Below are 13,540 nucleotides of genomic sequence, written 5' to 3'. Positions count from 1 at the left end.
ATCTCCCTGTCTCTTGCTGGGCGAGTGCAATCAGTGAAGATGAATACTTTGCCATGGTTTTTGTTATTATTCCAATGCCTGCCAGTGTTTCTACCAAAGGGTCCGACAGAGCGACTGGCAGTCTGGGGGTTTGGTGCTGCTGAACCGGATGTACTATTACTGGGCAGCAAACAGGGAGGTGGTGTTGGGTTGGTGCAGGGATCAGGAAGCAGTATGGGTGAAGATGGAGGCTAGGTCGTGTAAGGGGACATGGCTGCGGGCATTACTGACAACTCCGCTGCCGTTTGCTCACAGATGGTTTTCAGGGAATCCGGTGGTGGTGGCCACATTAAAAATAATAGGCAATTACGGCAGCATTTTAAGGTGGGGGGGGGTCACTCGTTACTGCAATTAGGGACAATCACATGTTTGAACCGGCTAGATTGGATGCCAGCATTAGAGGTTGGGAGAAGAAGGGGGAGACAGTAATGGGGGATTTATTCCTGGAGGGGCGGTTTGCAAGTCTGGAGGAGTTAGCGGAGAAGTACGGGTTAGTGTGGTCAGGGTGGTTCATAGAATCTACAGGGCAGAAGGCCATTCGGCCCATCAAGTCTGCACTGGCCCTTGGAAAGAGCACCCCACATAGTCCACACTCCCACCCTTACCCAGTAACCCCACCTCAAAGTTTTGGACACTCAAGAGCAATTTAGCATGGCCAATCCACCTAACCTGCACATCTTTGGACTGTGGGAGGAAACCGGAGCACCCGGAGGAAACACACGCAGACATGGGGAGAACGTATAGGCTCTGCACAGACAGTGACCCATGCCGGGAATCGAACCTGGGACCCTGGAGCTGTGAAGCAATTGTACTGACCACTGTGCTACCGTGCTGCCCAACACTTGCAGGTTCAGAATTTTTCCAGGAAGATTTTTCCGACCTTCCCAGTGTTGCCGCCTTCGTCTTTGGTGGAGCGGGTGCTATCGTTGGCGGGGGCAGAAGAGGGGGGTACTTCCGGAATTTATGGGAGGGTTCTAGCAGTGGACACAACGACGTCGGAGGGGATTAAGGCCAAGTAGGAGGAGGAGAGTGGAGGAGGAAGTATGGTTTGAAGCCCGGCTGAGGGTGAATGCCACTTGTGTGCAATGCTCGGGCTCTTACAACTGAACGTGGTGCATCGGGCACATTTCACAAGGGTTAGGATGAGTTGAGGATTGAGGGGGTAGAAGATAGGTGTGAAGGGCGGCACGCGGCGTAGTGGTTAGCACTGGGACTACGGCGCTGAGGATCCGGGTTCGAATCCTGTCCCTGGGTCACTGTCCGTGTGGAGTTTGCACATTCTCCCCATGTCTGCGTGGGTTTCATCACCACAACCCAAAAATGTGCAGGTTAGATGGATTGGCCGTGCTAAATTGCCCCTTAATTGGGAAAAAAAATATTGGGTACTTAAAAAAAAAAAAGATAGGTGTGAGTAGTGGGAGGGGCGTAGCAAATCATGTACATATATTCTTGGCGTGTCCTAAGCGAGCAAACTTTTGGGGTTCCTTCTTTAGCACCATGTTGGCGATCTTACAAAGGAAATTGGAGCCTGGTCCTCTAAAGGCCATTTTCAGGGTGTCTGACCTGCTGGAGCTGCAGGCTGGTGCGGGGACAGATATCGCTGATTGCTCGCAGGCAGCCTCTGTTTGAGTAGAGGTCATCTTCTCCACCCAGTGCCTCGGCAGGGGCTGGGGGAATCTCATGGCATTTTTGTACTTTGAGAAAATTGAATACACATCGAGAGGTTTGATTGGGAGGTTTTACACAGGATGGCAGTCATATGTCATATATTTCAAGGAACTGGTCACCATCAAAAGCTAGGGGGGTGGGGTGATTTATGGGGGTTATGTATTTGATTTGTATTTTTGTATTATATATTCTAAATATTCAATAAAAATATATATTTTTTTTAAATTGCACTTGATTGATAACTGATTACAATCAGTAATTTTAAAAAGTGACATTGGAATGGATATTAAGGAAACAAAAGTGGTACTCCTGCAGCAGCTGATTTTTAGCAACTACAATCCACTCCCAAGAATACAAATTACTGGACAGTTTGTAGTGAAAATCCAAATATAATAAAACAATGGCTCAAATATTCTGTTCTTACATGGTTTGCCTAAACAACCCCATCCCAACAGGTTCGTAACAGGGCACTCAGTTAGACCATATCAAATGGATTTGTCAACCAAGATCCGCTTGTTTAAAAAGTCTGTCCAGATGTTAAAGATCTAAAGAGTCAAACAGACTTGAAACATTACCTCTATTTTCTTTCCCTACAGATACTGCCAGACCTGCTGAGTTTTTACACCATTCTCTGTTTCGTTAAAGGTCCATGGTGGATATCCTCTGCTGGAGTAGGACAGACCACAACCAACAATTCTGCAACTGAGATACTAGACAATGATTCTTCTTAGTCCTGTTAGTTCCTCTCCACTCAGCTATAATAACTTGTATATAGTACCTTTCAGATGGTAAAAAGAATTCTAAGTCACTTTACAAAGGGTCAAACAGAATTTGATTATATAGGGCCACAGATATATCAAATGACAGAAGCTTGGCCAAAAAGTTAGGTTTTAAGGAGCATCTTCAAGGGGCAAAGGGAGTGGGAGGGGGATCAGGATACTCTAGGCTAGAACTGGAGGAGCACAGTTAACAAGGAGGCTTGTAGGGGTTGAGAAGGTTAGAGGTAAGGAGGGGCAAGGTTCCAGAGGTATTATAAAATAAAAATGACATTTTAAAAATTGAAATGTTGCTTAACCGAGAGCCAATGCAGGACAGAACTGTTGTGTGACCAAGACTTGATGCAATGTGGTTGACTCTTAACTGCCCCCTGAAATGGTGTGGCAATCCACTCAGTTCATGGGCAATTAGGGTTGGGCAACAAATACTGGCATTTTCAGCAATGCCCACAGCCCATTAAAAAAAAAACAGGAACAGCAGAATCTGGGTGATCAAGTTTCGAAAGACTGGCCAGGTGTGTAATGAAACAAGCAAGTCTGGAGGCAACAAAGCGATGGTTAAGGGTTAAATGAGCAACGGTGGGTAATATGAAAGAACTGGGAATAGCATTGATGAAGGTGCAGATGTGTGGTCGGAAAGTTTTACGGCTGCAAACAGTCTGATTCAGCCTCAAAGACTTGCCATGGAAAGACACCAGCTGCTGGGGAACAGAGTTTGTGGTGTGGTCCAAAGGCAGTTGCTTCAGTCTTCCCAATATTTAGTTGGAGGAAACTTCTGCACATCTGGTATTGCAAGTCGGACAAGCAGTCGGACCAGCGAGGATTTGCAGATGATTCTCTGGCTTGTTTCAATGGAATGCAATAATTATTATACATTAGTCCATTGACATGTTACTGCAGTTCACAGGGAAGCAGTTATCAGAAACACCAAGAAACCCCCTTGGTCAGCCTGGACAGGATATGGCACAGTTCAGCCTCAGAGTGCATCAAAGCTCCAGTTAATATTCACCATATACAAACTGTATTTAGGTACTGTAGCCACCTGGGTTGGCCACTTCCCGACTTAAAATGGAGAACCACAAAGACTAAAGGGAAATTCAGCCAACACAGGCAAAAACTAGCAAGTGCAGAAATGCTGTGTATTAGAACTTGCAAAAGCCAAGACAGCACTGAAACTCACAGCCATCTGCATACTAATGAGCGATCCCCGGGAACAATCAAAACATTTAAGGCGAATAAGGCCAAGCCAGACTCCTCGGCGCCGGCAGGAGCCAAGACAAAGGAAGGCCAACGGACACCGAGGGACTGCCCAGCGATCAGGGAACGACTCCAGTACTGGAGAAATCGATCCAAGTGATCGGAACGTAGTCCAATCACTTGGAACCAGGTACGGGGTGCGCCCAAAGGGGCGGGAAGCCCCTGGGGACTATAAAATAGAGTCCCCAAGTTCAAATCGTCCTTCTTGGCAGGGTCACTCAGCAGCGAATCAACCCTTGAAAGTGAACTGCCCAAGCTGCCGCATCAACCAAGTAGGTCTCCAGTCAACGCACGCTACGAGATAGGCGCTCCTAGCTACCAGTCCATACCAGCTTTTGAATCCTGCAGTTTCAGAACCCGAACGAAAGGCCATTTGTTCCCCTGACCTGGTGGGCCAGTCCAAAGCTAAGTATAGGCCTGTTAGTGATAGAGATAGTTTGTTAAGTAGAATTTATGCATGAGTAACAATTGACTGTGTATAATAAATGTGTTTTGATTTGAATCTTACTAATTGGTGTGTTGAGTTATTGATCAGTACTTGAACCTCATGGCGGTATCATAAAGATGCCTGGCGACTCTAGAGCAAAGGTTATAAAACAGAGCAAATTGAACCAACCTAAAGTTAGCAACGGTACTGTCTTTAACATCACAATGCCCCAAGTCAGTCCACCGAGACATAAATAAAAACTGGACAGCAAGCCACAGGAGATAAATCAATGTCAATTGTACATAAAATTAATTGAAGAAAATTGCTGCCTATTTGATAGGCTGATACACAGGCAGTGGAAAAATAAACGGTGGTGGAAAGATGGAGCTGGATTTTGTCACGGTGAATGGGAAGCTTACGACCATGCCTGCAGATCATATTGCCAAAAGTCAGCACAAAAAGATGCCAAGCCTCGACTGTAGGGGGATCCAGCAGTAATAGTTCAGAGACAGGAAGTTGTGCTTGAAATTCCATAGCAACAATAGGGTAGATAGGAATGTTAGTAAAATCAGTGGTAAGCAGAGCGGGACACAGACTACAGCACCGCGGAAGACGACAACAACAGACAACACTCATCTTCGGGCAACAGAGCACTGGACCAGCGAGGGACACTCTACTGGAGGCAGAGGATAAAGGGAGCGTGAGGCTTGGGGCCCTCACTCATCTATGGGCAGCAGACAGCACCGGACCACTGAGGGACCCTACAGGGAATGGAGGAAAGGGCCCTCACTCACCTTCTATTGGGAACGGAGGACAAAGGGAGCGTGAGGCTTGGGGCCCTCAGGGGCAACGGAGAGCACCGAGCCTGCAACCACTGTTCAGGCGGCAGCTGAGATTGAAATAAAAATCCAAGAGTGATGTCACAGGAACGCAGAAGCTGATTGGTTGGTGAGTAATTCATCAGAAATTGTGTCCAAATAGCTGAAGCAAAAAAAATGTATTATTTATTTGTTGGGAGAAGTATTACTTCTCGATGTGTTCTAGTCTAATGCGTAATTTTTTTTAAAGACATGTTAAGTGGGGACAACCAAGTGAAATATGTGGCCTGTCACATGTGGGGAATCTTGGACCCTATCAGTGTCCAAGATGATGTGTGGGAGGTGCTCCCAGCTGCAGAAGCTTGAGCTCTGAGTTTCATGGCTTGAGCAGCGGGCTGGAGACACTGTGGTGCATCCACGCAGCTGAGTGTTACATGGATAGTATGTTTAGAGAGGTGGTCACGCCATAGCTCAAGTGACAAGAAGAAAAAAGGAAATGGGTGACCACTAGGCAGTCCAGGAAGAATAGGTGGGTCGTGCAGGAGTCCCCTGCAAATCGGTATTCCATTTTGGAAGCAGTTGAGGGCATAGCAACCTCAGAGGAGTGCAGTCAGAGTCAAGCTTCTGGTACCACAAGCGGCTTGACTGTACCCGGGGGGGGGGGGGGTTGGAGAAGAGAGAGACAGAGAGAGAAGAGAGCAAGGAGGAGGGGGAGGAAGAAAGAAAGAAAGAGCAATGGTCATAGGGAAATTCATTAGTATGGGGTTTCTTCGGCCAAAGATGTGAATTCAGCATGGTGTACTGCCTCACTGGTACCAGGGCCAGGGATGTAACTGATTGGCTGCAGGGCATCCTAAAGGGAGAGGGTGAAAAGTCAGATGCCATGATTCATGTTGTTAACCAAAGATATAGGCAGGATGAGGTCTTGCATCAAGAATTCAGGGAGTTAGGTAGTAGATTAAAAAGCAGGACCTCTGGATTGCTACCACATGCTAGCGAGTATAAAAATAGGGCAGATGAACGGGTGACTCCAAAGTTGGTGCCAGAGGGAAGGTTTTAGATTCTAGGGTCACTGGGACCGTTTCTGGGAAAGATGGGACAAGTACAAGAAGGATGGTCCACCTCTGAACCACACTGGGACAAACATACTTGCAGGTAGGTAGGTGCGTTAGTGCTTTGGGGAGGAGTTTAAACTAGTTTGGCAGGGGGAGGGGACCATACAATTTACAGTGCAGAAGGGGACCATTCAGCCCATCTAGCCTGCACTGGCCCTTGAAAAGAGCACTATGCCCACTTTTCCACCCTATCCCCGTAACTCAGTAACCCCACCTAACCTTTTTGAACACTAAGGGCAATTTAGCATGGCCAATCCAGCTAACCGGCACATCTTTGGACTGTGGGAGGAAACCGGAACACACGGGGAGAACATGAAAAGGGTAGTTAAAGCATATGGGACACTTGCCTTCATCAGTCGTGGCAGAAAATATAAGAGCAACAAGGTTATGATGGGGCTGTACAAAACGGTGCTTAGGCCATAGCTGGAGTAGTGTGTAATGCTGGTCACCTCACTGAAGGCATGGTGGAGATTCACCAGTGTGTTGCCTGGGATGGAGCATCTGAGCTGGGGAGACTGGATAGGCTTGGATTGTTTTTTTCACAATGTGGAGATGCCGGCGTTGGACTGGGGTGAGCACAGTAGAAGTCTTACAACACCTGGTTAAAGTACAACAGTTTTGCTTCATATCACGAGCTTTCGGAGCACTGCTCCCTCCTCAGGTGAATGAACATAGAACATAGAAAATACAGCACAGAACAGGCCCTTCGGCCCACGATGTTGTGCCGAACCTTTGTCCTAGATTAATCATAGATTATCATTGAGTTTACAGTGCAGAAGGAGGCCATTCGGCCCCCTGAGTCTGCACCGGCTCCTGGAAAGAGCACCCTACCCAAACTCAACACCTCCACCCAACACCAAGGGCAATTTTGGACATTAAGGGCAATTTATCATTGGCCAATTCACCTAACCTGCACATCTTTGGACTGTGGGAGGAAACCGGAGCACCCGGAGGAAACCCACGCAGACACGGGGAGGACGTGCAGACTCTGCACAGACAGTGACCCAAGCCTGAATCGAACCTGGGACCCTGGAGCTGTGAAGCATTGTGCTATCCACAATGCTACCGTGCTGCCCTTAAGAACAAATAAATCTACACTATATCATTTTACCGTAATCCATGTACCTATCCAATAGCTGCTTGAAGGTCCCTAATGTTTCCGACTCAACTACTTCCACAGGCAGTGCATTCCATGCCCCCACTACTCTCTGGGTAAAGAACCTACCTCTGATATCCCTCCTATATCTTCCACCTTTCACCTTAAATTTATGTCCCCTTGTAATGGTTTGTTCCACCCGGGGAAAAAGTCTCTGACTGTCTATTCTATCTATTCCCCTGATTATCTTATCAACCTCTACCAAGTCACCCCTCATCCTTCTCCGTTCCAATGAGAAAAGGCCTAGCACCCTTAACCTTTCCTCGTAAGACCTACTCTCCATTCCAGGCAACATCCTGGTAAATCTTCTTTGCACCTTTTCCAAAGCTTTCACATCCTTCCTAAAATGAGGCGACCAGAACTGTACACAGTACTCCAAATGTGGCCTTACCAAAGTTTTGTACAGCTGCATCATCACCTCACGGCTCTTAAATTCAACCCCTCTGTTAATGAACGCGAGCACACCATAGGCCTTCTTCACAGCTCTATCCACTTGAGTGGCAACTTTCAAAGATGTATGAACATAGACCCCAAGATCTCTCTGCTCCTCCACATTGCCAAGAACTCTACCGTTAACCCTGTATTCCACATTCAAATTTGTCCTTCCAAAATGGACCACCTCACACTTTTCAGGGTTAAACTCCATCTGCCACTTCTCAGCCCAGCTCTGCATCCTATCTATGTCTCTTTGCAGCCGACAACAGCCCTCCTCACTATCCACAACTCCACCAATCTTCGTATCGTCTGCAAATTTACTGACCCACCCTTCAACTCCCTCATCCAAGTCATTAATGAAAATCACAAACAGCAGAGGACCCAGAACTGATCCCTGCGGTACGCCACTGGTAACTGGGATCCAGGCTGAATATTTACCATCCACCACCACTCTCTGACTTCTATCGGTTAGCTAGTTCGTTATCCAACTGGCCAAATTTCCCACTATCCCATGCCTCCTTACTTTCTGCATAAGCCTACCATGGGGAACCTTATCAAATGCCTTACTAAAATCCATGTACACTACATCCACTGCTTTACCTTCATCCACATGCTTGGTCACCTCCTCAAAGAATTCAATGAGACTTGTAAGGCAAGACCTACCCCTCACAAATCCGTGCTGACTATCCCTAATCAAGCAGTGTCTTTCCAGATGCTCAGAAATCCTATCCTTCAGTACCCTTTCCATTACTTTGCCTACCACCGAAGTAAGACTAACTGGCCTGTAATTCCCAGGGTTATCCCTAGTTCCTTTTTTGAACAGGGGCACGACATTCGCCACTCTCCAATCCCCTGGTACCACCCCTGTTGACAGTGAGGACGAAAAGATCATTGCCAACGGCTCTGCAATTTCATCTCTTGCTTCCCATAGAATCCTTGGATATATCCCGTCAGGCCCGGGGGACTTGTCTGTCCTCAAGTTTTTCAAAATGCCCAACACATCTTCCTTCCTAACAAGTATTTCCTCGAGCTTACCAATCTGTTTCACACTGTCCTCTCCAACAATATCGCCCCTCTCATTTGTAAATACAGAAGAAAAGTACTCGTTCAAGACCTCTCCTATTTCTTCAGACTCAATACACAATCTCCCACTACTGTCCTTGATCGGACCTACCCTCGCTGTAGTCATTCTCATATTTCTCACATATGTGGAAAAGGCCTTGGGGTTTTCCTTGATCCTACCCGCCAAAGATTGTTCATGCCCTCTCTTAGCTCTCCTAATCCCTTTCTTCAGTTCCCTCCTGGCTATCTTGTATCCCTCCAGTGCCCTGTCTGAACCTTGTTTCCTCAGCCTTACATAAGTCTCCTTTTTCCTCTTAACAAGACATTCAACCTCTCTCGTCAACCATGGTTCCCTCACTCGACCATCTCTTCCCTGCCTGACAGGGACATACATATAAAGGACACGTAGCACCTGTTCCTTGAACAAGTTCCACATTTCACTTGTGTCCTTCCCTGACAGCCTATGTTCCCAACTTATGCACTTCAATTCTTGTCTGACAAAATCGTATTTACCCTTCCCCCAATTGTAAACCTTGCCCTGTTGCACGTACCTATCCCTCTCCATTACTAAAGTGAAAGTCACAGAATTGTGGTCACTATCTCCAAAATGCTCCCCCACTAACAAATCTATCACTTGCCCTGGTTCATTACCCAGTACTAAATCCAATATTGCCCCTCCTCTGGTCGGACAATCTACATACTATGTTAGAAAAGCTTCCTGGACACACTGCACAAACACCACCCCATCCAAACTATTTGATCTAAAGAGTTTCCACTCAATATTTGGGAAGTTAAAGTCGCCCATGACGACTACCCTATGACTTCTGCACCTTTCCAAAATCTGTTTCCCAATCTGTTCCTCTACATCTCTGCTACTATTGGGGGGCCTATAGAAAACTCCTAACAAGGTGACTGCTCCTTTCCTATTTCTGACTTCAACCCATACTACCTCAATAGGGTGATACTCCTCGAACTGCCTTTCTGCAGCTGTTATACTATCTCTAATTAATAATGCCACCCCCCCACCTCTTTTACCACCCTCCCTAATCTTATTGAAACATCTATAACCAGGGACCTCCAACAACCATTTCTGCTGCTCTTCTATCCAAGTTTCCGTGATGGCCACCACATCGTAGTCCCAAGTACCGATCCATGCCTTAAGTTCACCCACCTTATTCCTGATGCTTCTTGCGTTGAAGTATACACACTTCAACCCATCTCCGTGCCTGTAAGTACTCTCCTTTGTCAGTGTTCACTTCCCCACTGCCTCACTACACGCTTTGGCATCCTGAATATCGGCTACCTTAGTTGCTGGACTACAAATCCAGTTCCCATTCCCCTGCCAAATTAGTTTAAACCCTCCCGAAGAGTACTAGAAAACCTCCCTCCCAGGATATTGGTGCCCCTCTGGTTCAGATGCAACCCGTCCTGCTTGTACAGGTCCCACCTTCCCCAGAATGCGCTCCAATTATCCAAATACCTGAAGCCCTCCCTCCTACACCATTCCTGCAGCCATGTGTTCAGCTGCACTCTCTCCCTATTCCTAGCCTCGCTATCACGTGGCACCGGCAACAAACCAGATATGACAACTCTGTCTGTCCTGGCTTTTAACTACCAGCCTAACTCCCTAAACTTGTTTATTACCTCCACACCCCTTTTCCTACCTATGTCGTTGGTACCAATGTGCACCACGACTTCTGGCTGCTTACCCTCCCCCTTAAGGATCCTGAAGACACGATCCGAGACATCCCTGGCCCTGGCACCCGGGAGGCAACATACCTTCCGGGAGTCTCGCTCGCGACCACAGAATCTCCTATCTATTCCCCTAACCATTGAATCTCCTACAACTATTGCTTTTCTATTCTCCCCACTTCCCTTCTGAGCCCCAGAGCCAGACTCAGTGCCAGAGACCTGGCCGCTAGGGCCTTCTCCCGGTAGGTCATCCCCCCCAACAGCATCCAAAACGGTATACTTGTTTTGAAGGGGAACGGCCACGAGGGATCCCTGCACTGTCTGCCTGTTTGTTTTTTTCCCCCTGACTGTAACCCAGCTATTCTTGTCCTGTACCTTGGGTGTGGTTACCTCCTTGTAACTCTTCTCAATCACCCCCTCTGCCTCCCGGATGATCCGAGGTTCATCCAGCTTCAGCTCCAGTTCCCTAACACGGTCTTTGAGGAGCTGAAGTTGGGTGCACTTCCCGCAGGTATAGTCAGCGGGGACACCGGTGGTATCCCTCACCACCCACATCCTACAGGAGGAGCATGCAACTGGCCTAGCCTCCATCCCTTCTTACCTGACAGTATATAGCTGCCCTGTGGACTAACTAGATCTCCGCCCTCCAACTCTGCTCCCAGTCAGCTACACTTTCTGTAAACTCCTGGCTCTCTTCTCACTCTTTGCGGAAATGTCGGAAACAAAATGAAAGGAGCACCTTACTCCCTCCTCACCTAACTCCCTCGGTCACCAAACTCTTACTATAGCACTCAAATGCACCAAATTCAGCACTCCCTCGGTCACCAAACTCTTACTATAGCACTCAAATGCACCAAATTCAGCACTCCCTCGGTCACCAAACTCTTACTATAGCACTCAAATGCACCAAATTCAGCACTCCCTCGGTCACCAAACTCTTACTATAGCACTCAAATGCACCAAATTCAGCACTCAGTGCAAACAAAGTCTGCACTGTAGGGGATCACTTTTATACTGTGAATCTAGCCTCTGAAAACTGGCCTAATCCAATTAACTAATTAACAAGCTCCAGCTGCAAGTGCATACAAGTAGAAGCCTGTTTAAAGCTGATTGAAAATTCACAGTGAAGAGGTATGTTCCAGAAACATATATATATATATATATATATATAGACAAAGTCAAAGATGCAAGACTAATGCTTGAAATGCGAGCATTTGCAGGTAATTAAGTCTTTACAGATCCAGAGAGGGGTAACCCCAAGTTAAAGAGGTGTGAATTGTCTCACGGCAGGACAGTTGGTAGGATTCCGCACGCCCAGGCCAGATGGTGGGGGATGAATGTAATGCGACATGAATCCAAGGTCCCGGTTGAGGCTATACTCATGTGTGCGGAACTTGACTATAAGTTTCTGCTCGGTGATTTTGCGTTGTCGCGCGTCCTGAAGGCCGCCTTGGAGAACTCTTACCCAGAGATCAGAGTTTTTTGTCACAGCAGAGCTTTAGAGCAGGCTGAGTGAGGTCATGATTGAGGTGTATAAGATTGAGGGGTTTGGGCAGGCTAAACAGGAAGCAGTTGTTCCCCTTGATTGAGGGGTCAATCACAAGGGGTCATAGTTTTAGGGCGAGGAGCAGGGGATTCAAGAAAAAGATTTTCACTCAGAGGGTGGTGAGAATCTGGAATGCGTTGCCTGGGAAGGAAGTGGAGGCTGGAAACCACACAACCTTTAAAAAAACACTTAGATGAGCACTTGAAACATCATAGTCTTATTATTATTATCACAAGTCGGTTTACATTAACACTGCAATGAAGTTACTGTGAAAATCCCCTAGTCGCCACACTCCGGCACTTGTTTGGGTACAGAGGGAGAATTCAGAATGTCCAATTCACCGAACAAGCATGTCTTTTGTTTTTCGGGTCTTGTGGGACGAAACCAGAGCACCCGGAGGAAATCCGCGCAGACACAGGGAGAACGTGCAGACTCCGCACAGTGACTCAAGTGGTAATCGAACCTGGTATCCTGGAGCTGTGAAGCAACAGTGCTAACCATGTCACCCATAGGATATGGGGCAAATGCTAGTAACTGGAGATTAGCAAGAGATTACAGCTAGTTATTGTCAGTGCAGACTTGGTGGGCCTTTTCTGCACTGTACAACTCTGACTATGAAATGTTATGGTTCATGAAAAATACAGGAGAAAAATGCAGGAATGTTACAAATCTTAACAGGTGCCATCTGTGCTTTCATTAGGGCTGATGATGTGGAACGGCGTTGGACTGGGGTGGGCACAGTAGACTTTGTAAGAAGTCCTACAAAACCAGGTTAAAGTCCAACAGGTTTATTTGGAATCACCAGCTTTCAGAGCGTAGCTCCTTAATCAGAAGAGCCCTGATTAGGGCTCTCAGACACTTCTTCAGGCATTAGCCCTCGTTAGGGTTATTCAATGCTCTGGTAAGATACAGCAAAGCAAAATACTGCTTTTGGAAGGGGGGGGGGGGGGGGGGAAAGTGGAAATACTCCAATGGGTAAGGCAGCAGCTGTGGGTGAAGTAAAAGGGTTAACACTTTTTAGGTCGATGACCTTCCATCACCATTGTTTATATTTCAGTTGTCAGATCCTGAGATTCAAACCTGGGTGTGCGAATCCATCCACCCTCCCCTCCCCTCCCTAATGTCCCAACCCCGACCTCCACAAAACCACAGCCTCGCACCTACAGGATGTCGACGACGCAGTTATATATTGAATTTTAGAAGGGGGAGAAAAAAAGATGAAGCCTCAGATCACCATCATCCAGGAGGTCCACCCCTGCGCCATAATACATTCTACATATTGGAGAGACCGCCGGCGCAGACACGCCCCCAGCCCTCACCACAAATGTACCTTCAGTTTAACTTGAGCCGGGTCCCAGTGCGGCCTCATTTCTTTTATGAGGCGCCTGGAGCCGGCTTCCACGTCCTGCTGATCGACGGTGATGTGCAGGCTGGGGACGGCTGGCACCGCAAAGGGGACGTGGATGTAACTGGCCATAGAGACGCCACAGGCCTGCTCGACGCCCGGCTGCTGGAAGCTTCCAAGAGCCGCGCGTGCGCGGTGGCCGGC

At 47.5% G+C, this 13,540-nt stretch overlaps 1 protein-coding gene across 3 annotated transcripts in view; it reads right to left on the bottom strand.

Moving 5' to 3' along the window:
- The window catches only part of etnk1 (ethanolamine kinase 1), a 103,185-nt gene extending 89,651 nt beyond the window's left edge, over positions 1 to 13,534 (bottom strand). Inside the window, exon 1 of one of the 3 annotated variants that reach the window (XM_072471807.1) lies at positions 13,322 to 13,534. In XM_072471807.1, coding sequence (XP_072327908.1) covers positions 13,322 to 13,468 — 147 coding nt within the window. In that variant the 5' untranslated portion in view covers positions 13,469 to 13,534. The remainder of the gene's footprint in view (positions 1 to 13,321) is intronic. The other 2 variants (XM_072471806.1, XM_072471805.1) reach the window with 2 other exon arrangements.
- Between the last annotated feature and the right edge of the window lie 6 nt (positions 13,535 to 13,540).

This window comes from Scyliorhinus torazame, chromosome 13 (genome assembly GCF_047496885.1).
Source record: "Scyliorhinus torazame isolate Kashiwa2021f chromosome 13, sScyTor2.1, whole genome shotgun sequence".
In the NCBI taxonomy this organism is placed as follows: Eukaryota; Metazoa; Chordata; class Chondrichthyes; order Carcharhiniformes; family Scyliorhinidae; genus Scyliorhinus; species Scyliorhinus torazame.
This window is presented reverse-complemented; position numbering and strand designations above follow the sequence as displayed.